Below are 27665 nucleotides of genomic sequence, written 5' to 3'. Positions count from 1 at the left end.
GCCCTCAGGAGTTTGAAGCACGTCGCAGTCATTCAGTCATTGAATCCTACTCAGAATACCACAGACAAGGTTTAGACCTTCCGGATTCTCTTGAATGCCGCCATCAGGTCCTGCCTATACCACGAAGATTCTGATTAAAGAATCCAAGAGATATTCACTAGAGCCTTGGTTGCTTATAGAACAAAAGTGGTTGTCAGTCACCTTGTTCATGAGTGAGAATGATGATGAGTGTCAATCATCACCTTCATCAAGTTGAAGAACAAGTGATATCTTGGAACAAGAATAAGCGGAATTGAATGGAAGAACAATAGTAATTGCATTAATACTCGAGGTACAGCAGAGCTCCACACCTTAATCTATGGTGTGTAGAAACTCCACCGTTGAAAATACATAAGAACAAAAGTGATCATTGGTTTCGGCCCCAGAGAGGGAACTAGAAGAACCAAGATCTGATCTAAGAACTAGATGTCCGAAGATGAAAATACAATAGTAAAAGATCCTACTTATAGAAAACTAGTAGCCTAGGGTGTACAAAGATGAGTAAATGACATAAAAATCCACTTCCGGGCCCACTTGGTGTGTGCTTGGGCTGAGCATTGAAGCTTTTATGTGTAGAGACGTTTTCTGGAGTTAAACGCCAGCTTTTATGCCAGTTTGGGCGTTTAACTCCCAATTAGGTGCCAGTTCCGGCGTTTAACGCTGGAAATTGTAGGTGACTTTGAACGCCGGTTTGGGCCATCAAATCTTGGCAAAGTATGGACTATCATATATTGCTGGAAAGCCCAGGATGTCTACTTTCCAACGCCCGTTGAGAGCGCGCCAATTGGGCTTCTGTAGCTCCAGAAAATCCACTTCGAGTGCAGGGAGGTCAGAATCCAACAGCATCTGCAGTCCTTTGAGTCTCTGGATCAGATTTTTTGCTCAGGTCCCTTAATTTCAGCCAGAAATACCTGAAATCACAGAAAAACACACAAACTCTAGTAAAGTCCAGAAAAGTAAATTTTAATTAAAAACTAATAAATATACTAAAAACTAACTAGATCACACTAAAAACATACTAAAACAATGCCAAAAAGCGTACAAATTATCCGCTCATCACACCAAACTTAAATTGTTGCTTGTCCCCCAGCAACTGAAGATCAAATAGGATAAAAAGAAGAGAATATGCAATGAACTCCAAAAACATCTATGAAGATCATATTAATTAGATGAGCGGGGCTTTTAGCTTTTTGCCTCTGAATAGTTTTGGCATCTCACTTTATCCTTTGGAACTCAGAATGATTGGCTTCTTTAGGAACTCAGAATCCGGATAGTGTCATTGATTCTCCTAGTTAAGTATGATGATTTTTGAACACAGCTACTTATTGAGTCTTGGCTGTGGCCCAAAGCACTCTGTCTTCCAGTATTACCACCGGATACATACAGCCACAGACACATTTGGGTGACCTTTTCAGATTGTGACTCAGCTTTGCTAAAGTCCCCAATTAGAGGTGTCCAGGGTTCTTAAGCACACTCTTATTGCCTTGGATCACAACTTTATTTCTTTCTTTTTCTTTCTTTCTCTTTTTTTTTTTCTTTTCGGATTTTTTTTTTTCGTTTGCTTCCTTCTTCTTCTCTTTTTTTTTTGTATTCACTGCTTTTTCTTGCTTCAAGAATCATTTTTATGATTTTTCAGATCCTCAGTAACATGTCTCCTTTTTCATCATTCTTTCAAGAGCCAACATTCATGAATCACAAATTCAAAAGACATATGCACTGTTCAAGCATACATTCAGAGAACAAAAGTGTTGCCACCACATCAATATAATTAAACTACTATAAAATTCAAAATTCATGCAATTCTTTTCTTTTTCAATTAAGAACAATCTCTAAGAAAGGTGATGGATTCATAGGACATTCATAACTTTAAGGCATAGACACTAAGATACTAATGATCATAAGACACAAACATAGATAAACATAAAGCACAATTTTCGAAAAAAACAAGAAAATAAAGAACAAGGAGATTAAAGAACGGGTCCACCTTAGTGATGGCGGCTTGTTCTTCCTCTTGAAGGTCTTATGGAGTGCTTGAGCTCCTTAATGTCTCTTCCTTGTCTTTGTTGCTCCTCTCTCATAATTCTTTGATCTTCTCTAATTTCATGGATGAGAATGGAGTGCTCTTGGTGCTCCACCCTTAGTTGTCCCATGTTGGAACTTAATTCTCCTAGGGAGGTGTTAATTTGCTCCCAATAGTCTTGTGGAGGAAAGTGCATCCCTTGAGGTATCTCAGGGATCTCATGATGAGAGGGGTCTCTTGTGTGCTCCATCCTTTTCTTGGTGATGGGCTTGTCCTCATCAATGGGGGTATCTCCTTCTATGTCAACTCCAACTGAATAACAGAGGTGACAAATGAGATGAGGAAAGGCTAGCTTTGCCAAGGTGGAAGACTTGTCCGCCACTTTATAGAGTTCTTGGGCTATAACCTCATGAACTTCCACTTCTTCTCCAATCATGATGCTATGAATCATGATGGCCCGGTCTAGAGTAACTTCGGACCGGTTGCTAGTGGGAATGATTGAGCGTTGGATAAACTCCAACCATCCTCTAGCCACGGGCTTGAGGTCATGCCTTCTCAATTGAACCGGCTTGCCTCTTGAATCTCTCTTCCATTGTGCGCCCTCTTCACATATGACTGTGAGGACTTGGTCCAACCTTTGATCAAAGTTGACCCTTCTAGTGTAAGGATGTTCATCTCCTTGCATCATGGGCAAGTTGAATGCTAACCTTACATTTTTCGGACTAAAATCCAAGTATTTCCCCCCGAACCATAGTAAGATAATTCTTTGGATCCGGGTTCACACTTTGATCATGGTTCTTGGTGACCCATGCATTGGCATAGAACTCTTGAACCATCAAGATTCCGACTTGTTGAATGGGGTTGGTAAGCACTTCCCAACCTCTTCTTCGGATCTCATGGCGGATCTCCGGATATTCACCCTTTTTGAGTGAAAAGGGGACCTCGGGGATCACCTTCTTCAAGGCCACAACATCATAGAAGTGGTCTTGATGCACCCTTGAGATGAATCTATCCATCTCCCATGACTCGGAGGTGGAGGCTTTTGCCTTCCCTTTCCTCTTTCTAGAGGTTTCTCCGGCCTTGGATGCCATAAATGGTTATGGAAAAACGAAAAAGCAACGCTTTTACCACACCAAACTCAAAAGGTTTGCTCATCCTCGAGCAAAAGAAGAAAGAAGAGAGTAGAAAAGAAGAAATGAGGAAGAAGGAGATGGCTTATGTATCGGCCAAGGAGGGGGGAAGTGGTGTTTAGGTTGTGTGAAAATGAAGGATTGAAGAAGGGTATTTATAGGAGAGAGGGGAGATGGGGTTCGGCCATTATGGGTGGGTTTGGGAGGGAAAGTGGTTTGAATTTGAAGGGTGAGGTTGGTGGGGTTTTATGAAGGATGGATGTGGGTGGTGAAGAGAAAGATGGGATTTGATAGGTCAAGGGGTTTTGGGGAAGAGGTATTGAGGTGATTGGTGAATGGGGGAAGAAGAGAGAGAGTGGTGGTGGGGTTGGTGGGGATCCTGTGGGGTCCACAGATCCTGTGGTGTCAAGGAAAAGTCATCCCTGCACCAAATGTTACTCAAAATCACGTTTTGAGCCATTTCTGGCGTTAAACGCCGGGCTGGTGCCCATTCCTGGCGTTTAACACCAGGTTCTTGCCCTTTTCTGGCGTTTAACGCCAGTCTGGTGCCCCTTTCTGGCGTTAAACGCCCAGAATGGTGCCAGACTGGGCGTTAAACGCCCAACTGCTAGCCTCACTGGCGTTTAAACGCCAGTGAATTCTTCCTCCAGGGTGTGCTGTTTTTCTTCCTGTTTTTCATTCTGTTTTTGCTTTTTCAATGGATTTTGTGACTTCTTATGATCACCAACCTACAAAAAAACATAAAATAACAAAGAGAAATATATAAAATATAATCATTGGGTTGCCTCCCAACAAGCGCTTCTTTAATGTCAGTAGCTTGACAGAGGGCTCTCATGGAGCCTCACAGATACTCAGAGCAATGTTGGAACCTCCCAACACCAAACTTAGAGTTTGAATGTGGGGGTTCAACACCAAACTTAGAGTTTGGTTGTGGCCTCCCAACACCAAACTTAGAGTTTGACTGTGGGGGCTCTGTTTGTCTCTGATTAGAGAGAAGCTCTTCATGCTTCTTCTCCATGGTGACAGAGGGGTATCCTTGAGCCTTAAACACAAAGGATTCTTCATTCACTTGAATGATCAGTTCACCTCCATCAACATCAATCACAGCTTTTGCTGTGGCTAGGAAGGGTCTGCCAGGATGATGGATTCATCCATGCACTTCCCAGTCTCTAGGACTATGAAATCAGTAGGGATGTAATGGTCTTCAACTTTTACCAAAACATTCTCTACAAGTCCATGAGCTTGTTTTCTTGAGTTGTCTTCCATCTCTAATGAGATTCTTGCAGCTTGTACCTCAAAGATCCCTAGCTTCTCCATTACAGAGAGAGGCATGAGGTTTACACTTGACCCTAAGTCACACAGGGCCTTGTTGAAGGTCATGGTGCCTATGGTACAAGGTATGGAAAACTTCCCAGGATCTTGTCTCTTTTGAGGTAATTTCTGCCTAGACAAGTCATCCAGTTCTTTGGTGAGCAAAGGAGGTTCAGTCTCCCAAGTCTCATTTCCAAATAACTTGTCATTTAGCTTCATGATTGCTCCAAGGTATTTAGCAACTTGCTCTTCAGTGACATACTCATCCTCTTCAGAGGAAGAATACTCATCAGAGCTCATGAAAGGCAGAAGTAAGTCCAATGGAATCTCTATGGTCTCATCTTGAGCCTCAGATTCCCATGGTTCCTCATTTGGGAACTCATTGGAGGTCAGTGCACGCCCATTGAGGCCTTCCTCAGTGGCGTTCACTGCCTCTCCCTCCTCTCCATATTCGGCCATGGTTATGGCTTTGCACTCTCCTTTTGGATTTTCTTCTGTATTGCTTGGAAGAGTACTTGGAGGGAGTTCAGAAAATTTCTTACTCAGCTGTCCCACTTGTGCCTCCAAATTCCTAATGGAGGACCTTGTTTCAGTCATGAAACTTTGAGTGGTTTTGATTAGATCAGAGACCATGGTTGCTAAGTCAGAGGGGTTCTGCTTAGAATTCTCTGTCTGTTGCTGAGAAGATGATGGAAAAGGTTTGCTATTGCTAAACCTGTTTCTTCCACCATTATTATTGTTGAAACCTTGTTGAGGTTTCTCTTGATTCTTCCATGAGAAATTTGGGTGATTTCTCCAAGAAGAATTATAGGTGTTTCCATAGGGTTCTCCTAGGTAATTCACTTCTTCCATTGAAGGGTTCTCAGGATCATAAGCTTCTTCCTCAGATGAAGCATCCTTAGTACTGCTTGGTGCATTTTGCATTTCAGACAGACTTTGAGAAATCAAATTGACTTGTTGAGTCAATATCTTGTTCTGAGCCAGTATGGCATTCAGAGCATCAATCTCAAGAACTCCTTTCTTCTGACTTGTCCTATTGTTTACAGGATTCCTTTCAGAAGTGTACATGAATTGGTTATTTGCAACCATTTCAATGAGTTCCTGAGCCTCTGTAGGCGTCTTCTTCAGATGAAGAGATCCTCCAGCAGAGCTATCCAAAGACATCTTGGATAGTTCAGAGAGACCATCATAGAAAATACCTATGATGCTCCATTCAAAAAGCATGTCAGATGGACATTTTCTGATTAATTGTTTGTATCTTTCCCAAGCTTCATAGAAGGATTCTCCATCCTTCTGTCTGAAGGTTTGGACTTCCACTCTAAGCTTACTCCATTTTTGAGGTGGAAAGAACTTTGCCAAGAAGGCATTGACTAGCTTTTCCCAAGAGTCCAGGCTATCTTTAGGTTGTGAGTCCAACCATATTCTAGCTCTGTCTCTTACAGCAAAAGGGAATAGCATCAGTCTGTAGACCTCAGGGTCAACCCCATTAGTCTTGACTGTGTCACAGATTTGCAAGAACTCAGCTAAAAACTGATGAGGATCTTCCATTGGAAGTCCATGGAACTTGCAATTCTGTTGCATTAGAGAAACTAATTGAGGCTTAAGCTCAAAGTTGTTTGCTCCAATGGCAGGGATAGAGATGCTTCTCCCATAGAAATTGGGAGTAGGTGCAGTAAAGTCACCCAGCACCTTCCTTGCATTGTTGGCATTGTTGTTGTTTTCGACTGCCATGGGTTCTTCTTTGAAGAATTCGGTCAGGTCCTCTACAGAGAATTATGCCTTAGCTTCTCTTAGCTTTCGCTTCAAGGTCCTCTCACGTTCAGGGTCAGCTTCAACAAGAATGCCTTTGTCTCTGCTCCTGCTCATATGAAAGAGAAGAGAACAAGAAAATATGGAATCCTCTATGTCACAGTATAGAGATTCCTTGAGGTGTCAGAGGAAAAGAAAAATAGAAGAAAGAAGAAGGAGAATTCGAACTTGATTAGATAGAGTTCGAATTGTGCATTAAGAAGGAGTAGTACTCCATAGATAGAAGGATGTGGGAAGAAGGGAAGAGAATTTTCGAAAATTAATTAAAAAGATGTCAAAAACATTTTGAAAAATTGATTGATAATTTTCGAAAATTCAAAGTGGAAAAGAAATCAAGTGATTTTTGAAAAAGATTTTGAAATTAGAAGTTAAAAAGATTTGATTGAAAACTTATTTTGAAAAAGATGTGATTAAAAAGATATGATTGAAAAGATTTGATTTGAAAACAATTTTTAAAAAATATGTTTTGAAAACAATTTTTTAAAAGATTTGATTTTGAAATTAATGACTTGCCTACAAGAAAAGATATGATTCAAACATTAAACCTTCCTCAGCAGAAAAGGTAACAAACTTGAGATGTTCAATCAAATCATTAATTGTTAGTAAGTATCCTTAAAAAAAAGAAAGAAATTAATTTTGAAAACATTTGATTGAAAAGATATGATTTGAAAAAGATTTGATTTTGAAAAACTAAAAAAAATTGATTTGAAAACAAAATCTTCCCCCTAGCACCATCCTGGCGTTAAACGCCCAGAATGGTATACTTCTGGCGTTTAACGCCCAAATGCTACCTCTTTGGGCGTTAAACGCCCAACCAGGTACCCTGGCTGGCGTTTAAACGCCAGTCTGTCTTCTTCACTGGGCATTTTTGAATGCTCAGCTTTTTCTGTATAATTCCTCTGCAGTATATTCTGAATCTTCAATTCTTTGTATTATTGACTTGAAAAAGACACAAATTAAAAATATTTTTGGATTTTTAATAATCAAAATGCAACAAGAATCAAATAACAATGCATGCAAGACACCAAACTTAGCAGTTTGTATACTACTGACACTATATGAGACACATAAACATTCAAGTCAAAAGAATTCAAAGATCAGAGTAAGAAATCATCAAGAATTACTTGAAGATCTTTAAGACACATGAATGAATGCATGCAATTGACACCAAACTTAAGATGAGACACTAGACTCAAGCAAGAGACATAAAATCTTTTTGGTTTTTATGATTTTTATAAAAAAAATTTTTGTGATTTTCGAAAATTAAGTGGAAAAAGATATCAAAATTCTTAATGAGAATTCCAGGAATCAGTGCAATGCTAGTCTAAGACTCCGGTCCAGAAATTAGACATGGCTTCACAGCCAGCCAAGCTTTCAAAGAAAGCTTCGGTCCAAAACACTAGACATGGCCAAAGCCAGCCAAGCCTTAGCAGATCACTGCTCCAATAGCAAGATTGATAGAGATCAACAAGCTATTGTGATGATTAGTTGAAACCTCAGTCCAATAAGATTAGACATGGCTTCTCAGCCAGCCAGATTTCAACAAATCATCATGAAACTCTAGAATTCATCTTCAAGAATTTCGAAAAAAAATAAAATAAAATAAATACCTAATCTAAGCAACAAGATGAACCGTCAGTTGTCCATACACGAACAATCCCCGGCAACGGCGCCAAAAACTTGGTGCATGAAATTGTGAACACTACTTTGTCCATATTCAATAATCCCGGTAATGGCTCCAAAGACTTGGTGCTCAATACCATGGCATAAACACAACTTCGCACAACTAACCAGCAAGTGCACTGGGTCATCCAAGTAATACCTTACGTGAGTAAGGGTCGATCCCACGGAGATTGTTGCTATGAAGCAAGCTATGGTCACCTTGTAAATCTCAGTCAGGCAGACTCAATTGGGTATAGATGATGAATAAAGCATAAAGATAAAGATAGAGATACTTATGTATATCATTGGTGAGAGCTTCAGATAAGCGTATGAAGATGCCTTCCCTTCCGTCTCTCTGATTTCCTACTGTCTTCATCCAATCCTTCTTACTCCTTTCCATGGCAAGCTCGTGTAGGGTTTCACCGTTGTCAATGGCTACCTCCCATCCTCTCAGTGAAAGCGATTGCATATGCCCTGTCACGGCATAGCGGAATTCAGCTGTCGGTTCTCGGTCAGGCCGGAATAAAATCCATTGATTCTTTTGCGTCTGTCCCTAACGCCCCGCCTGCTAGGAGTTTGAAGCACGTCACAGTCATTCAATCATTGAATCCTACTCAGAATACCACAGACAAGGTTAGAGCTTCCGGATTCTCTTGAATGCCGCCATCAGTTCTTGCCTATACCACGAAGATTCCGGTTAAAGAATCCAAGAGATATTCACTAAGCCTCATATGCTTGTAGAACAAGAGTGGTTGTCAGTCACTTTGTTCATGAGTGAGAATGATGATGAGTGTCACAGATCATCACATTCATCAAGTTGAAGAACAAGTGATATCTTGGACAAAGAACAAGCGGAATTGAATAGAAGAACAATAGTAATTGCATTAATACTCGAGGTACAGCAGAGCTCCACACCTTAATCTATGGTGTGTAGAAACTCCACCGTTGAAAATACATAAGAACAAGGTCTAGGCATGGCCAAATGGCCAGCCTCCCAAAGTGAGTTCAATCATAAAAACATGATCAAAAAGCTCTCCAATACAATAGTAAAAGGTCCTATATATAGAGAACTAGTAGCCTAAGGTGTACAAAGATGGGTAAATGACATAAAAATCCACTTCCGGGCCCACTTGGTGTGTGCTTGGGCTGAGCAATGAAGCATTTTCGTGTAGAGACTCTCCTTGGAGTTAAACGCCAGCTTTTATGCCAGTTTGGGCGTTTAACTCCCAATTAGGTGCCAGTTCCGGCGTTTAACGCTGGAAATTCTGTAGGTGACTTTGAACGCCGGTTTGGGCCATCAAATCTTGGGCAAAGTATGGACTATCATATATTGCTGGAAAGCCCAGGATGTCTACTTTCCAACGCCGTTGAGAGCGCGCCAATTGGGCTTCTGTAGCTCCAGAAAATCCACTTCGAGTGAAGGAAGGTCAGAATCCAACAGCATCTGCAGTCCTTTTGAGTCTCTGGATCAGATTTTTGCTCAGGTCCCTTAATTTCAGCCAGAAAATACCTGAAATCACAGAAAAACACACAAACTCATAGTAAAGTCCAGAAAAGTGAATTTTAATTAAAAACTAATAAAAATATACTAAAAACTAACTAGATCACACTAAAAACATACTAAAAACAATGCCAAAAAGCGTACAAATTATCCGCTCATCAAGTTTTCAGAGGTTCTTTTATTTCCTCTGGTTCCTCCAGATCAGGCTGAACATCTTTAAAAATGTTCTCTAGCTCTGATTCGAGACTCTCAGTCATATAGACCTCTTCCACCAGGGAGTCAATAATATCAACACCCAGGCAGTCGTCTAATGTGTCTGGATGTTGCATAGCTTTGACAACATTCAACTTAAACTCATCCTCATTGACTCTCAGGGTTATCTCCCCTTTTTGGACGTCAATGAGGGTTCGTCCAGTTGCTAGGAAAGGTCTTCCTAGAATGAGAGTTACACTCTTGTGCTCCTCCGTTTCCAGCACCACAAAGTCAGTAGGAAAGGCAAATGGCCCAACCTTGACAATCATGTCTTCAATCACGCCTGATGGGTATTTAATGGAGCCATCAGCAAGTTGAAGACATATCCGGGTTAGTTTGATTTCTTCAGTCAAACCAAGCTTTCTGATAGTAGATGCAGGTACTAGGTTGATACTTGCCCCAAGGTCACACAGAGCTTGCTTGGTGCAATTACCCTCTAATGTGCATGGTATCATAAAGCTTCCGGGATCCTTAAGCTTCTCAGGTAAGCTTTTCAGAATGACTGCACTGCATTCTTCAATGAGGTAAACTTTTTCAGTTTCCCTCCAATCCTTCTTATGACTTAAGATCTCTTTCATGAACTTAGCATAAGAGGGTATTTGCTCAAGTGCTTCTGCAAACGGAATCTTTATTTCAAGAGTCTTGAGATAGTCTGCAAAGCGGGCAAATTGCTTATCCTGTTCCGCTTGGCAGAGTTTTTGAGGATAAGGCATTTTGGCTTTGTATTCCTCAACCTTAGTTGCTGCAGGTTTATTGCCTGTAGAAGTGGGTTGGGAAGCCTTTTTAGAAGGGTTGTTATCAGCACTTGTATGTGACTGATCCCCCACTGGCATTTGAATGCCAGGGGTGGAAGCTGGAGTGGCGTTAGACGCCAACTCCTTATCTGTTACTGGCGTCTGAACGCCAGAACTGTGCTCCCTTTGGGCGTTCAACGCCGGATTCATGCTTGTTTCTGGCGTTGAACGCCAGGAATGAGCATGGTCTGGGCGTTCAGCGCCAGCATTATTCCTCTCTGGGCTCTGACTGTCCTCAGAGGGATTTTGAGTAGCCATTTGTTTATTTCTTGGCTTCCTGCTGCTTTGAAGTGAGGTATTTAATGTTTTCCCACTTCTTAATTGAACTGCTTGGCATTCTTCTGCTATTTGTTTTGACAGTTGCTTTTCTGTTTGCTTTAACTGTACTTCCATATTCCTGTTAGCCATTCTTGTTTCCTGTAGTATTTTCTTGAATTCGGCTAGTTGCTGGGTTAGAAAGTCTAATTGCTGATTGAATTCATTAGCCTGATCCACAGGACTGAGTTCAGCAGTTACTGTTTTAGCTTCTTCTTTCATGGAAGATTCACTGCTTAAGTACAGATGCTGATTTCTGGCAACTGTATCAATAAGCTCTTGAGCTTCTTCAATTGTTTTTCTCATATGTATAGATCCACCAGCTGAGTGGTCTAGAGAAATCTGAGCTTTTTCTGTAAGCCCATAGTAGAAGATGTCTAATTGCACCCATTCTGAAAACATTTCAGAGGGGCATTTTCTTAGCATCTCTCTGTATCTCTCCCAGGCATCATAAAGGGATTCATTATCTCCTTGTTTGAAGCCTTGGATGCTTAGCCTTAGCTGTGTCATCCGTTTTGGAGGGAAATAGTGATTCAGGAATTTTTCTGACAGCTGTTTCCATGTTTTTATGCTGTTTTTAGGCTGGTTATTTAACCACCTCTTAGCTTGATCTTTTACAGCAAATGGAAACAGTAATAATCTGTAGACATCCTGATCTACTTCCTTATCATGTACTGTGTCAGCAATTTGTAAAAATTGTGCCAGAAACTCTGTAGGTTCTTCATGTGGAAGACCAGAATACTGGCAGCTTTGCTGCACCATGATAATGAGCTGAGGATTCAACTCAAAGCTACTAACTCCAATGGAGGGTATACAGATACTACTCCCATATGAAGCAGTAGTGGGGCTAGCATATGACCCCAAAGTCCTCTTGGACTGTTCATTTCCGCTTATGTCCATGTTGGAGTAAAGGGATAATGTGGATTTAAATTTTTAGTTTATAAATAAATAATAAAAAAAATTCAAAATAAAATAAAAACCAAAATAAAAATAAGATAAAATAAGAAAATTAAAATAAAAAAAATTTAATAAGAATTTGAAAATATTTTATGAAGATTTTTGAAAAAGTGAGGAGAGAGAAAGTGGTTAGGATATTTTTGAAAAAGATAAATTTATTTTTTTATTTATTTATTTTCTTTTTTTTAAACTTAAAAAGATAAGAATTGAAAAATTTTAAAATTGAAATCTGAATTTTTATAAAAAAAATTTCGAAAAAATAGTTCAAAATTAGTTAGAAAAGATATTTTTTTGAATTTAGAATTTTATGATGAAAGAGAAAAACACACAGAAGACACAAGACTTAAAATTTTTAGATCTAATGCTCCTTATTTTCGAAAATTTTGGAGGGAAAACACCAAGGAACACCAAACTTAAAAATTTTAAGATCAAAACACAAGAAAGACTCAAGAACACCTTGAAGATTCACAAGAACACCAAGAACAAAAGAAAGAACACCAAACTTAAAATTTTTAGAAAACCAAGATAAATTTTCGAAAATTAAAGAAAGATCAACAAGAAAACACCAAACTTAAAGTTTGGCACAAGATTAATTTAAGAAAAATTATTTTTGAAAAAAGATTTTGAAAAGAAGATGCCCAATTGCCAAGAACATAAGCCAACGCTATAACCAACTGAGCTAAAAATGTAACGTATTTTAAAGATGTATTATTTTTATGGATAAAAGTATAATTTTTGAAAGTTAATGTTTTGAAAAAGCACAAGAAAAACAAGAAAAGACACAAAACAAGAAAAACTCAAGATCAAACAAGAAAAATTAACAAGAACAACTTGAAGATCAATGAAGAACAAAGAACACAATTTCGAAAATTTAAAGAAAAATATAAAATATGAAATTAACACCAAACTTTGAACAGGACACTAAACTCACGAAAAAAAATTAAAAATTGATAAAGAAAAATAATATTTTTAAAAAATTTTTAAAAAGGGATAATAAAAGATGCAATTCTAGTGAAAAAAAGAGGATAAATTCTTCCTAATCTAAGCAACAAAATAAACCTTTAGTTGTTCAAACTCGAACAATCCCCGGCAACGGCGCCAAAAACTTGGTGCACGAATTTGCAATCCGTACAACTAACCAGCAAGTGCACTGGGTCGTCCAAGTAATACCTTACGTGAGTAAGGGTCGATCCCACGGAGATTATTGGTTTGAAGCAAGCTATGATTATTTTATTAATCTTAGTCAGGATACCAATAAGGTTATTTGGTTTTAATTGTAAGAAGTCAAAGTATTTGGAATAAGGAATTGTTACTTTATTAATGGAGAATATGTTGGGGTTTTGGAGATGCCTTGTCCTCTGAACTTCAGCTCTTCCTTGAAATCCTTTTCCCACACGCAAGGTTCCTTCCATGGCAAGCTCTATGTAGGGTGTCACCGTTGTCAATGGCTACTTCCCATCCTCTCAGTGAAAATGGTCCAAATGCTCTGTCACAGCACGGCTAATCATCTGTCGGTTCTCAATCAGGTTGGAATAGAATCCATTGATTCTTTTGCGTCTGTCACTAACGCCCAGCCTTCAGGAGTTTGAAGCTTGTCACAGTCATTCAATCCCAGAATCCTACTCGGAATACCACAGACAAGGTTTAGACTTTTCGGATTCTCATGAATGCCGCCATCAATCCGGCTTATACCACGAAGATTCTGATTAAGGAATCTAAGAGATACTCATTCAATCTGATGTAGAACAGAGGTGGTTGTCAGGCACACGTTCATGGATTGAGGAAGGTGATGAGTGTCACGGATCATCACCTTCTCCATAATTAAGTGCGAATGAACATCTCAGATAAGAACAAACGTGTTTGAATGGAAAACAAAAGTAATTGCATTAATTCATCGAGACGCTGCAGAGCTCCTCACCCCCAACAATGGAGTTTAGAGACTCATGCCGTCAAAAAGTATGTAATTCAGATCTGAAAATGTTATGAGGTACAAAATAATTCTCTAAAAGTTGTTTAAATAGTAAACTAGTAACCTAGGTTTGCAGAATATGAGTAAACTAAGATAATTGGTGCAGAAATCCACTTCTGGGGCCCACTTGGTATGTGCTGGGGCTGAGACTAAAGCTATCCACAAACTGAGGCTTTTCTTGGAGTTGAACTCCAAGTTATAACGTGTTTTGGGCGTTCAACTCCGGATCATGACGTGTTTCTGGCGTTTAACTCCAGACAGCAGCATGTACTTGGCGTTCAACGCCAAGTTACATCATCTATCTTCGCGCAAAGTATGGACTATTATATATTGCTGGAAAGCCCTGGATGTCTACTTATCAACGCCGTTGAGAGCGCGCCAATTAGACTATTGTAGCTCCAGAAAATTCATTTCGAGTGCAGCGAGGTCAGGATCCAACAGCATCAGCAGTCCTTTTTCAGCCTAACTCAGATTTTTGCTCAGCTCCCTCAATTTCAGCCAGAAAATACCTGAAATCACAGAAAAACACACAAACTCATAGTAAAGTCCAGAAATATGATTTTTGCCTAAAAACTAATAATATTTAACTAAAAACCAATTAAAACATGCTAAAATCTACATGAAATTGCCCCCAAAAAGCGTATAAAATATCCGCTCATCAACCACTAACTGGGGACTTTAGCAAAGCTGAGTCACAATCTGAAAAGGTTCACCCAGTTATGTGTCTGTGGCATTTATGTATCCGGTGGTAATACTGGAAAACAAAGTGTTTAGGGCCACAGCCAAGACTCATAAGTAGCTGTGTTCAAGAATCAACATGCTTAACTAGGAAAGTCAATAACACTATCCGAAAGTCTAAGTTCCTAGAGAAGCCAATCATTCTAAACTTCAAAGGAAAAAGTGAGATGCCAAAACTGTTCAGAAGCAAAAAGCTACAAGTCCCGCTCATCTAATTATAATTAATATTCATTGATATTCTGGAATTTATAGTATATTCTCTTCTTTTTATCCTAATTGATTTTCAGTTGCTTGGGGACTAGCAACAATTTAAGTTTGGTGTTGTGATGAGCGGATAATTTATATGCTTTTTGGCATTGTTTTTAGGTAGTTTTTAGTAAGTTCAAGCTACTTTTAGGGATGTTTTCATTAGTTTTTATGTTAAATTCACATTTCTGGACTTTACTATGAGTTTGTGTATTTTTCTGTGATTTCAGGTAATTTTTGGCTGAAATTGAGGGACTTGAGCAAAACTCTGAAAAAGGCTGATAAAAGGACTGCTGATGCTGTTGGATTCTGACCTCCCTGCACTCGAAATGGATTTTCTGGAGCTACAGAATTCCAATTGGCGCGCTCTCAACGGCGTTGGAAAGTAGACATCCAGAGCTTTCCAGCAATATATAATAGTCCATACTTTATTCGGAAATTGATGACGTAACTTGGCGTTGAAGCCAAGTACATGCTGCTGTCTAGAGTTAAACGCCAGAAAAACGTCATGATCCGGAGTTGAACGCCCAAAACACGTCATAACTTGGAGTTCAACTCCAAGAAAAGCCTCAGCTCGTGGATAGATCAAGTTCAGCCCAAACATACACCAAGTGGGCCCCGGAAGTGAATTTATGCATCAATTACTTACTCATGTAAACCCTAGTAGTTTAGTATAAATAAGACTTTTTACTAGTGTATTAGTCATCTTTTGACCACGTTTCATCTTTGGTCTCAGTTTTGTTTTATCCTTCATCTTAGGAGACTATTGATCACGTTTTCGGGGGCTGGCCATTCGGCCATGCCTGAACCTTTCACTTATGTATTGTCAACGGTGAAGTTTCTGCACACCATAGATTAAGGGTGTGGAGCTCTGCTGTACCTCAAGTTTCAATACAATTACTATTACTTTTTATTCAATTCTCTTTTATTCTTATTCTAAGATATACGTTGCACAACACTTTGATGAATGTGATGATCCGTGACACTCATCATCATTCTCACCGACGAACGCGTGTGATTGACAACCACTTCCGTTCTACCTTAGGCCGGGCGCATATCTCTTAGACTCCCCAACAGAATCTTCGTGGTATAAGTTAGATAGATGGCGGCATTCATGAGGATCCGAAAAGTCTAAACCTTGTCTATGGTATTCCAAGTAGGATTCTGAGATTGAATGACTGTGACGAGCTTCAAACTCCTGAAGGCTGGGCGTGATAACAAACGCAAAAGAATCAAGGGATTCTATTCCAACCTGATTGAGAACCGACAGATGATTAGCCGTGCTGTGACAGAGCATAGGACCATTTTCACTGAGAGGATGGGATGTAGCCATTGACAACGGTGATGCCCTACATACAGCTTGCCATGGAAAGGAGTAAGAAGGATTGGAAGAATGTAATAAGAAAGTAGAGATTCAAGAGGAGCACAACATCTCCATACACTTATCTAAAATTCCCACTATTGATTTACATAAGTATTTCTATCCCTTTTATTTTCTTTTTATTATTAGTTTTCGAAACCATAAACCAATTTAATCTGCCTAACTGAGATTTACAAGGTGAACATAGCTTGCTTCATACCAACAATCTTCGTGGGATCGACCCTTACTCACGTAAGGTATTACTTGGATGACCCAGTACACTTGCTGGTTAAGTTGAACGAAGTTGTGAACCATGGTATTGGCATCATATTTTTGGCGCCATTACCAGGGAATGAAAAGCAATGAATTTTGCAAAATGGAATAACACATGAATAACAATTTCGTCCACCAACATTCCTAAACTACAAGGATCCAATGAGTATCTATCTTGAACTGAGCAAACAATTTCTTTGCCATTGCACGAAAAATCTCATCTACTCCAACTTCAACGTGAAAATAATACATCACCCACCCTGGCAGCAACAATTCATGTACATATTCATAACCATATCTCCTGATCCCAACAAAAATGCACATGAACCCCACCACCCATGGAACGATATAAACCCTCAAGTCCGGACAACTACATGACTCCACGAACTAATCCCATCAAGCAATGATTAAAAGTCACAAAATCTACCGCATCATTATAAAAAAAACATATTATACCACTACTGAAGTTATAATTAACTAATTAAAACACATTATATGGCTTCCGAATTCATCAAGACATTCACCAAAAACAAAAACAAAAAATGCGGAGTTAACCAAACTAACAACAAATATTCGCTCATCTTATCTTCTACTTAATCGCTTTAGTTTAATTCATCTATTTCTTCGTAGAATGAAAAATTAGGTTGAACAAAGTATTCCTTTCCTTGACATAGCTCACTAACTTTAGTGCATCTTCCTAAAGTTAAAAAATAAAAAATTAAGAACCTACACAACACCACGAGTTCAACAAGGTTTCCAGCAGAATTGTAGACAACAGGGTAAAAACCCTTTCTGGGTTTTATTGGCAGGAATTAAAAAACAAAAAAATTACAACAGGTCTTATAATATAAAAAACATATGAAGATCTAATTATAAATCATTTACAACATTCTTTACATGATATATTTGTGGCATATCCGCTACGAAACAAAAAATTGAAATTACCATATCTATGTCTTTAGTGTCTATGAAGGTGCTCATGCTTAGTAGAGCGCTACAAATCCTCAATTTTACAACATCTCCAATATTTAAACGCAAATCGATAAAGGACATTCCATTTTGAAAAAACAAACTATTTCACATTAAGACTACATCGAATTAGCAGTTTAACTCAATCTCCATGGAGAAAATATGAGCCATCAAAGTTCTTACTAAAACATGAAAATCACCTACGGTTCAGTAACCGGAAGTGCCTTTTCCATAGCCATGTATTCATTATCATGCCTAGTTTGCTAGTAGTATCCATAGCAATAACTATTCCAAACCCATAATATATTGAACTTACTAATTTTTAACTAAAACATATGTCTAAATAATCTAACAATGTGTTCAAATAGGAGTTTGTGGAAGAAGAAGAATCATCTAATGTGACTCAGACTTTAACCAACTATCAAAGCTCTAACCGGACTAAAATCATGGATTCTTAATCCTATATCCACAACATCAGCAGCATTTCAAATTTTTCCCTTGAAGCCAATACCAGTAACTAGAACTTCACAATACACGTTTCAAATGCAATACACATACTCGACCTAACTTGAATACGTTTCGAAGCCAACACTCAAAGCATATCATTCAGTAGGCAAAGCAGCTCTTACCTTCGATTGACAAGCATGACGGAGGACAAGCAGCACGACTATCTGTGGGACATGCACCCCTGGCAAGATGACGTCTGTGAGCACCACCGCTACCTGGGTACGACGCATGAGCTGGAGATTGACATCCGTGGAGAAGTCATTGATCAGGAGGGAGCACCTGGAACAGACGCAGTACCCAATTGCCGAAGACTGTGAGAGTCACGAGACCTGCGATGGCGGTCTTGGTTAACGCTGATAGGGTTTTTTTTGATGAGAGGAGAAGACTGACCTAGAGAACCAACTTTCTAGATTACATCCACTCTTTTTTGGGAACAAACCAAAAAGTCCAATTATGGCATCAACGGAATCCTCTAGAACGAAATTTCGTTTTGAATCACCCTGTCCAACCGGCTCACCCAACTCTCCAATGAGCCTCGCCAGCTTTCTGACAGCTAGTTACTTCTAGCCAACAAAAAACACATGTCCACAAGAGATGTAATAAAAACAAAAATCTGTAAATCTGTAAGATGATACATCTGTACACTAGATGAACCATTTAAAAAACACTTTCCGTTCTTTTTATTTTTTTTTTTAATTTTAATGGGCTACATTCAACACTTTCCATTTCAATTGCATCCGAGAGTCGGAAAGAGGAAACAAATATAGGTAACAGATTCGGATTTTTATCAATTTGTGTCAAGCTTAAGCGTGATTCGTTCGTGGTTGTGCACTGCAGATTGAAGAAGGAAACTGTAACTACTTTACTATGTCTCTTGTGGTTCACTCTCGTCTTCCACTTCCATCCACTTTGGTCCGTTTTCCTTCTTCATCGTTCTTCTTCTTCTTCGTCTTCTTCTTGTATTATTTAATTAACCAACTTATTTGTACTGTCGCAGTGGAAATCGAAGCAGAAAATTAGGTTAAACCCGCTATCGTCGCCCTCATTCATAGCTAGCAGAAGCAGCAGAAATTTCGGGTGCAGTGCTATTAATATAAATTATAATAATAAGAATGATAGCAGTAATTCTTCAAATGGGGTCACATGGTGTTTCTTCAATCCAGCGAAAGACCCCATCATTCAAGAAGCTCTCAAGGTAATTATTAATTTTATTCTAATAACGTAGTTCTAGTCCTCCAAAAGTTTAGGTGATTCTAGAATAGCTTAGCTTTTATAACAGTTTAAGCAACCCTAATTTGTAGCCTGAACCTGCAAAATAGAAATCGAAATTAGTCAAACCTTGATATGATAAACCCTAATTTTTTTTGTTTCTTTTTCTTTACATAATCATGAGAACAGAAATCAGTGAAAATGAAAACAGAATCTGGAAAAGGATATTTGGAAATATATGATTGCTTTAACTTAGGGCTAAAGTCAAAACTGCAAAAAGATTTAGCATTGTTGGTAGTAGTCATGATATAGGGGGGGGGGGGGGGGGTCCATTGATATCTTTGAATGTTTGCTATGGTTGACTGGTGGTTTTGGTATGGTGAACAAATAATGATATTCCTGCTCCAGATAAATGTGTCATGAAACCTTGTGTCTCGACTTTAAATTTCAGTTTAAGCTGAATTGATTATTTACATTCATAATTTTGTAGCGCTTTCCCTATGCTGATTCGCTAATGACTGAGTTCTCAACAGACGAAACTGCAGGTAGAAGTCCGATTAAAGTGAGTTGGGAGTTTGGACTAATATGGTGAAAACATGACATGACATGAACTTATCTGTTAAATTGAATTTCTCTATCATAAGGCAACAAGTGGTAGTAAAATTTGGCTGAAATATCTTCACATTGGGATGAAGTTATTAGTTACAATTATTCCATTTTACAGCATTAGTACCTCAGTCTAGACATAACTGTATACTTTTATATGTACATGGGAGTTAAGGAAATGGTGGAGAGATTTAAATTTTAGATAAAATTATGTTGAGTTTACAAAATTTCCCTTATAAATCTATTTTTCTTCCTTAATTATCGCTTTCCTCTCTCTTCCTTTCTTCCACTACTTCCTGTCTTTCTTTCATAGATAAGATGAGTTAATAAACTTATATAATATCGGTGTATGAGTAACTCTTTTTTATTAGTATATCATTCACAGGCCGAGTATGATACAAAAGTCATTTTCAGTTGTAGTAGTTTTCTGCGTAATTGGAATTACATTTGCTAATTTAACAGAGTGTGATTGATACTGGAGTATATGTTAAGCATACACATATGGGCCACTGTAGAAAGAACATGCATTCGCTCACCGATAGAAGTTCGATCATAGAATCATAACTTCTTTTGATGAATGTATTTATTTGACAAATTTTATGCCATCAATGAAAATACTTCTCTCTAGGGCTTTTCAATGCTCAGCTTTGAGAAGCTAAATGAAAAGCTTGTTCCTTTTTGAACAATTACTGACTAACTGTCTGAACTAGCCAATTTGAAACCTTGTTAGTTTGATAAATGGCTAACACTAGTCTCAACTTGGTTTTGCCCAGTTCATGCCTCCTGACCCTAGGATATGCGAAATTGACTTTTGTCACAGTACTATTAGCTAAAGGAACATTCTGCATGAAATGATGTTCATAGTTTTTGGCATTGAAATTTGATGATGTTCTTACCTCTCTACTTTGATTGGTATACATCAGCAGGAACCGGTGGCATTCTTCGGCGGCGTGTTTGCGGGTATTTTGAGGCTTGACTTGAATGAGGAGCCACTGAAGGAATGGATTACGAGGACCGTGGAAGCTGCTGGTATTAGTGAAGAAGAAACTAGTGCACAAGGCTCCACAACTGAAGCAGCTCCTCAAGAGATTCAGATTGAATAATCACTTGAATTGTTTCTTCTGTATACAAGTTTTTATGAAACCATACTGATAATGCAATAAAAATTGGTTCAATTTGATTATAGGCATTAAAAGCAGATATCATGAAATCTGTATGTCTATCGTCTGGGAGGGGGAAAAACGGTTAAGATACTGGCTATAGCTGTATCTTAGTGAAAAACCAATAAATATTCAAATCCCATATTGAAAATAATAAAATCACATGATATAAGGCAAACATAATATCTACTATCTAGCCCTCTCAAGTACACGCTCAAATCTAAAGTTTCATCCTAAATTTACAGTTGCTAGCCTTGATGCTTACGAGATTATTAGATGACAAGCTATCCACTAGCAACTGGCATTCCCCCAAGACCTTCACCTTCCTCAACTTCAGCGTCCCGAGCTTGATTGCCACCGGCGCCTTCACCTTAAGATCCAATGGAATCCTTCCTGCCTGCTGTTGCTGCTGTATCGCTGCCATAATTGTGCTCCCGGCCTGCACCTGACCACTCAAGGACAAATTCAGAACTGTCCTGTTTTGATGTCCTTGGTAGAATTCCGGCAGCGAGCCTTGGCAGAGTTCAGTGTTTGTATACCATACACTCATTCTCCCATCCTTTTCATAGTATATGCCAATCTTCTTGTTTGGATTTGTTGCTGTGATCCTCACTTCGAACTTGGCATACAAACTCATGTCGAAGTTGAGTCTAAGATCACTGATCCTTAAGGTGTCAACTGAGTAATCTGGAAGCTTTGGTTTGAAGACAAAGTAGATGGTTGCGGCGATTGCAGCAATGAGAATGAACAAGAGGAAAATCAAGAATAATGTCCAACATAAGCACTTGCAGAAGCAGCTTCTTGATCTTTTCTTTGGTGGTAACGGTATGATTGGTGGCATGGCATGTGAATGTTGCAACAGAAGAGGAGAAGGACGATGATAAGGGTTACTACTGCCCTTTTCTGATCTCAAGGAACCTGGAGGTACCAATGGAGTGGTAGGTGGCGCTGGAGCTTCCACCACCACAGGGTGGATCCTCTGTCTCTGATGATCTGCCATGAATGAACAATGGTGAAGTTTTTTTTTTTTTTTTGGATGAGGAAGCTAATTTTGTCACTTGGATTCTTGTGGTGATATATAACAACACATTAAGACCCTTTTTATTTTGTTGTTCTAGTGAAGAATGTGATGCATGTGTTGATGCTTACATGTGGACTTTGCTTATTTGACTTTTTTTCCTAAATTGTTTCAGTTACTATTGTTGTTGATTGGTCTCTCACAAAAAGCACTGTGGTATGGTTACCTTCCCCACCTACAAAAAGAATGTAAATATACCAAAATATAGAGTGGTTGTTCATCTAGATTTTGTTGAATTACATCCTCAGATACAAGCGTTGTTTTATTTTTTATTTTTTGTAATTTAGTAGTATTATATTATATATTATTACCATATTCAAAGTTCGTCGGCACATCTCTATATAATCTATACTATTAGATAGGATATAAATTTTGTATTCCATTTAAAGATGTGTGTTTTAACTAATTACTTAATGTCAAAAGATAAAATGTTTACATAAAATATTTTTTATTTCGTTTTCTTTTGTTGGGGTGGCATCCTGGCATATGTACACAAAAAGAACACAAAAGAAAATAAAGTGGCATGTGGTGGGTGTTACTGCCGCATTGCCATAGATAAGGAGAAAAAGGGACAGAGAGGTTCTTAGTTCAGTTTTGCTTCCTTGCTTTGTATGCAAGAAAACCTTGACTTGAACATTAAGACTACGTTCTCACACATAATGCACGAAGACATTGTGGTATACGTAAACATTATTGGCCTTCACCAACAAAATTCATCATGTTTTCTATAATGTTAAACAATCAGAGTTTTTGCCAAAAGATATGTGACAAATCACATGGCATAAAAAATGTAATTACATAACGATGATAGTTGATGACTATAGTATTTCCCTTTTCGATGAAACCAAAGTGAAAATGCGTGCAAATCTAAGGATTTGGATTCTCTAAAATTTGAATTCCATTTTAAAAAGTAAAGTGTGATCTCTCACCATTTATTTTATAGGTGGGACCAAGAATAAATATAAAAAGAAAATTATTCAAGAATAGAAGATCACACTTTATTCTTTAAAGTGAAATTCAAACTTTAGAAGATCTAAATCCCAAATCTAATATTGGTGGGGTCAAATTGAATTCGAATTTTATGCCTATGAATTGGCATAATATCGAATATTTAATATAAAATATTATAAACACAATAAAAGCTAATTACAACATTAATTCAGATATTTATATTTATATTTTAATATATAATTTATACAAATATTATATATAATGATTACTTTTTAATAGGTAAAGTATTATTTTAGTCTATAACGTTTGGACAAAATTTTAATTTTGTCTTTAACATTTTAAAAATTTTATTTCTGTTCCAAAAAATTTTAAATATGTTTAATGTAATTTTACTATTAAACTTGACACTGATTAATCAACAGAATGAGTACAACGAGTGATGACAAGTCATCATATACCCATTTTTCAAGCTAATTTTACTTGTTTTGTTAGTCTTTATGCACTTTCTTACATCCTAAGTAATTGATTTGGAGTGAAAATGCATAACTTCTTTAAATCAAACAACCACCATGAAATTAATGTTAACTCATGAGGTTTAAGCTAAATTTAATTGATTTTTAATTGATTTATAAGCCTTGTGAATTTAGTGATACTTTGAGTGGTTGTTTTGGTTTATTGTAGGTGAAGAAAAGAAGAAAAGAGGAAGCGTGGCTTAAGAAAGCGTGGCCCAAGAGAGAAGAAGTGTGGCGCATAAAAGGAGGAATGCAAGCATTGCCCTCCACAAGGGCACACTGCCCTCTAGGACGGCAACATAAGGAAACAAGCCTTGAGAGGCAATACTGCCCTGCCCGCAACAAGGGCAGAGCACAAATTGATGCCATGGATCAAGGAGAGCAAAAACACTGCCCTGCCCTCCTCAAGGGCAATATCGAGCTCACCAAAGGAAGAAATTCAAAGAAAAAGCTCACCAATGCTTGCCACAAGAATCGAACACGGCACCATGAGGAAACAAGAAACTAGGCCTTAGTTTAGTGCCAAGAAAACCAAGAAAAATGAGTAGCGTGTGCATTGACCAAGTTTCGAACTTGGAACTTCACTTTTGGAAACACTGCCCAGCCCTCCGCGAGGGCAGGGCAGCATTTTGTTGTGGCACGGCCAGCGCACCAATCTGGCGCACCAAAGCATCATTCGGCAGCACCAGCAGCGCACCAAGGCACCAATCTGGCGCACCAACTTTTTCTGCCCTGCCCTCCGCGAGGGCAGGGCAGCATCCTGCGCACCAAGCTCACATGCCATGCCTGCACCATGGCCGCATGCATCAAATCCTGCCCTGCCCTCCGCAAGGGCAGGGCTGCCTCCTGGAAGCAAGTGATTTTGGGCCAAAAATTGAATTAAAAATCCAATTTAATTTATTTCTTCACCAAATCAAAAGCCCATCCAAATCCCAAGATCTAAGAATAGAAAGTGTATAAATAGGAGTTAGTTTGATGTAATTAGGACTTTTACATTTTACTTTTTACTTGACTTTGGAATTTGGCACTTTCTTTGGAGCTTTGAATTTTGCAACTTCTCTTGGTGACTTCACTGAGATTTCAGAGAATTGGGAAGGAGAATTGATCTCTCTTCTTCCTCGTTCTTGCTTGGGCACTTTTACTTTTCTTGTTTTGAGTTTTGGGTGTGAAGAATTGAGGAAATTCTGTCTCAATCTCCATTCAAAATCTTTTTAATTCCTTTCTGCACAATTGAATTCAACTTCAATTTCCTTTACTGCTTCTTCTTCTATTTCTTGTCAATTGCTTTGTGAACTTGGATCTGGGAAGGCAATTGAGATCTAGACTTTGCTTTCTAGTCTCTTGAGACCTGAGATCCCAATTTCCTTTTGGTTCTTGTGTGAACCCCTGCTGCAATTCAATTTCCTTACTGTTTGAGTTCTAATTACTTCTACTTCAACTTCTGCTCTATTAATTGTTGTAATTCAATTTCTCTTTGCTTAGATTCTGAAATCCCATTCCTCAAATCCTTTTTACATTCAAGCAATTTATATTTCTTGCATTTTAAGTTACTGCAATTTACATTTCTTGCACTTTAAGTTTCAGTCATTTACTTTCTTGTTCTTTAAGATTCTGCAAGTTTACTTTCATGCCCTTTTATTTACTGCAATTCTACCTTCCCCCTTTACATTTACTGTTATTTACTTCCTGTTAAACACAAATCACTCAACCAATACTTGATTCGCTTGACTAAATCAACCACTAAACTAAAATTGCTCAATCCTTCAATCCCTGTGGGATCGACCTCACTCATGTGAGTTATTATTACTTGATGCGACCCTGTACACTTGCCGGTGAGTTTTGTGTCGGATCGTTTTCCGCACATCAAGTTTTTGGCGCCGTTGCCGGGGATTGAAATAGATTGACAATGATTAAGTGAAGTGGAGGTCTAGATTAAGCACTTTTTCTTTTCTGTTTCTCTAACACACTAACTGTTTGAATTTTTGCTTAAACTAACTGAAATTTCATTCTAGCAATAGATTGAAGTTTTATTGATTTTCTGGATCTGTGTGTTCATTGTTGTGTGTTTGTATGTCAGGTACAGGAAGATCTTCCCCTATTCTCTCTGAAATTGACCAAAGAACTCTTCGAAGAATAAGAAGAGCTGAAAGAGGGAAAAACGTTATTGGAGAGGAAGAATCTGAGGAGGAATTCCAAGAGATGGAAGGAGATCCATCAAATCCCAATCAACCAGAAGGAGGAGCCAATAATAACCAACAACAAAGAAGAGTACTGGCTTCGTACACATTTGCAAGTGCTAGACACTGTGGGAGTAGCATTCTCCCCCCCAATGTCAATGCAAACAACTTCGAACTAAAGCCACAACTCATCACTTTGGTTCAAAACAACTGTTCTTTTGGAGGAGGCCCATTGGAGGATCCGAATCAACATCTATCTACCTTCTTGAGGATTTGTGATACTGTCAAAACCAATGGTGTACCTCCCGACAGTTACAAGTTGTTGCTCTTTCCATTCTCTCTCAGGGACAAAGCCACTCAATGGCTAGAAACGTTCCCAAAGGAAAGCATCAACACTTGGGATGACTTGGTGAGCAAGTTTCTTGCCAAATTTTATCCCCCTCAAAGAATCATAAGATTGAAGACTGAGGTGCAGACATTCACTCAAATGGAGGCTGAGAATTTATATGAAGCATGGGAAAGATATAAAGCTCTATTGAGAAAATGTCCACCAGAGATGTTTACTGAGTGGGATAAGTTGCAAAACTTCTATGAAGGACTTACTCTAAAGGCTCAAGAAGCACTTGATCACTCAGCTGGAGGCTCATGAAAACTACAGAGGAAGCTCAAAACCTCATTGATATGGTGGCCAACAACCAATATTTCTTTGCTCATCAAAGACAACGCCAACCATCACAGAGAAGAGGAGTAATGGAGTTAGAAGGAGTGGATTCAATTCTAGCTCAGAACAAGATGATGCAGCAGCAGATTCAACAACAGTTTGAGCAAATGGCCAAAAGAATTGATGGCCTGCAAGTAGCAGCAGTGAGCACCACAAGCCAACCATCAACCACATGGGTGCAAAGTGAATAAACCCAAGAGGAGCAACAGCAAGAGTAAGTCCAATACATGCACAACCAAAATCCTGGAACAAATGAAGTCTATGGTGATACTTACAATCCATCTTGGAAAAATCATCCCAACCTCAGATGGGGAGACAACCACAATCAAAGCCAACAACCATGGCAAAGAAACTCAAGTCAGAACAATTGGAAAAATACAAACCACAACCCCCAACCAAACACTAACCAAAATACATACAGAAAACCACAAAATAACTACCCCAATTCTAACCATCACCTACCCAATAACCACCCAACTAACCAAAGCACTTACCATCATCCATCAACACCCCAAAACCAACCAATCTCACAAGACTCTCAGAGGATCACTAATCTAGAGCTGCTCATGGAGAAAATGATGAAGAACCAAGAATTGACAACAAAGAACCAAGAAGCTTCCATGAAGAACCTAGAAAGGCAGATTGGGCAAATCTCCAAACAGATTTCTGTTGAAAAACCATCAAGCTCACTACCAAGTGACACCATTCCCAACCCAAAGGAAGAATGCAAGGTTGTGCAACTAAGAAGTGGAAAGATGTTAATGGATGGTAACCAAGGATCAACCAAGAAACTTATGGAGAATGACAATGAGCCAACAAAGAATGCTGAAGCTATCAACAAGGACATGACAACCAAGAATGTCTCAGAAAAACTCACAGAGGAAAATAACCAACCACAGAATCTGAAGAAGGGAAAGCAGATCATGGAAGAACCGATTCCAAGACAACTTCAAGGGGAGAAAAGCTTGACACCCCCAATACCTTATCCACAGAGATTCCACAAAGAGACAAAGGATTAGCATTTTCACAAGTTTCTTGAGACTTTCAAGAAGTTGGAAATCAACATACCTTTGGCTGAGGCATTAGAGCAAATGCCTCTGTATGCCAAGTTCTTAAAGGAGCTCATCAACAAGAAGAGAAGTTGGAATGAGAAGGAGACTGTAATGCTTAGTGAAGAATGCAGTGCACTCATCAAAAAGGGACTCCCTCCCAAGCTTGAAGATCCTGGAGGTTTCTTCCTACCCTGCACTATTGGAGACCTATTCATCAACAAGGGGATGTGTGACTTAGGAGCAAGCATAAACCTAATCCCATCTTCTTTAGTAAAGAAGCTTGGCATAAAGGAAGTGAAACCAATACAGATGCCCTTGGAGTTGGTAGACCAATCAGTAGTATATCC

General features: G+C 38.6%; 2 protein-coding genes and 1 non-coding gene across 7 annotated transcripts; 2 read left to right on the top strand and 1 right to left on the bottom strand.

Annotated features, from left to right (window-relative positions):
- Window positions 1-5722: 5722 nt before the first annotated feature.
- LOC130953767 (small nucleolar RNA R71) lies at window positions 5723-5826 on the top strand. The gene has a single exon (XR_009075929.1). It is a non-coding gene; the product is annotated as a small nucleolar RNA R71 (small nucleolar RNA).
- A 12709-nt stretch (window positions 5827-18535) lies between these two features.
- LOC130947554 (UPF0426 protein At1g28150, chloroplastic) lies at window positions 18536-20867 on the top strand. 5 transcript variants are annotated; one of them, XM_057876252.1, is made up of 5 exons: window positions 18536-18619; window positions 18690-18764; window positions 18850-19047; window positions 19552-19606; window positions 20594-20867. In XM_057876252.1, exons 2-5 carry the CDS (start codon window positions 18720-18722, stop codon window positions 20641-20643), a joined length of 348 nt encoding a protein of 115 aa, XP_057732235.1. In that variant the 5' UTR covers window positions 18536-18619; window positions 18690-18719; the 3' UTR covers window positions 20644-20867. The 5 variants fall into 5 exon arrangements, with proteins under 5 accessions (XP_057732235.1, XP_057732232.1, XP_057732231.1 ...); XM_057876249.1 differs by having other exon boundaries at window positions 19552-19623; XM_057876248.1 differs by having other exon boundaries at window positions 19552-19623; window positions 20591-20867.
- Window positions 20868-20960: 93 nt separating this feature from the next.
- On the bottom strand, window positions 20961-21879 carry LOC130947553 (NDR1/HIN1-like protein 6). Its single transcript, XM_057876247.1, has one exon. The coding sequence runs from the start codon at window positions 21825-21827 to the stop codon at window positions 21048-21050; it is 780 nt and encodes a 259-aa protein (XP_057732230.1). The 5' UTR covers window positions 21828-21879; the 3' UTR covers window positions 20961-21047.
- Between the last annotated feature and the right edge of the window lie 5786 nt (window positions 21880-27665).

This window comes from Arachis stenosperma, chromosome 9 (genome assembly GCF_014773155.1).
Source record: "Arachis stenosperma cultivar V10309 chromosome 9, arast.V10309.gnm1.PFL2, whole genome shotgun sequence".
NCBI classification, from domain to species: Eukaryota; Viridiplantae; Streptophyta; class Magnoliopsida; order Fabales; family Fabaceae; genus Arachis; species Arachis stenosperma.
Note: the sequence above shows the minus strand (reverse complement) of the source record. Positions and strands in the feature narration are given on the sequence as shown.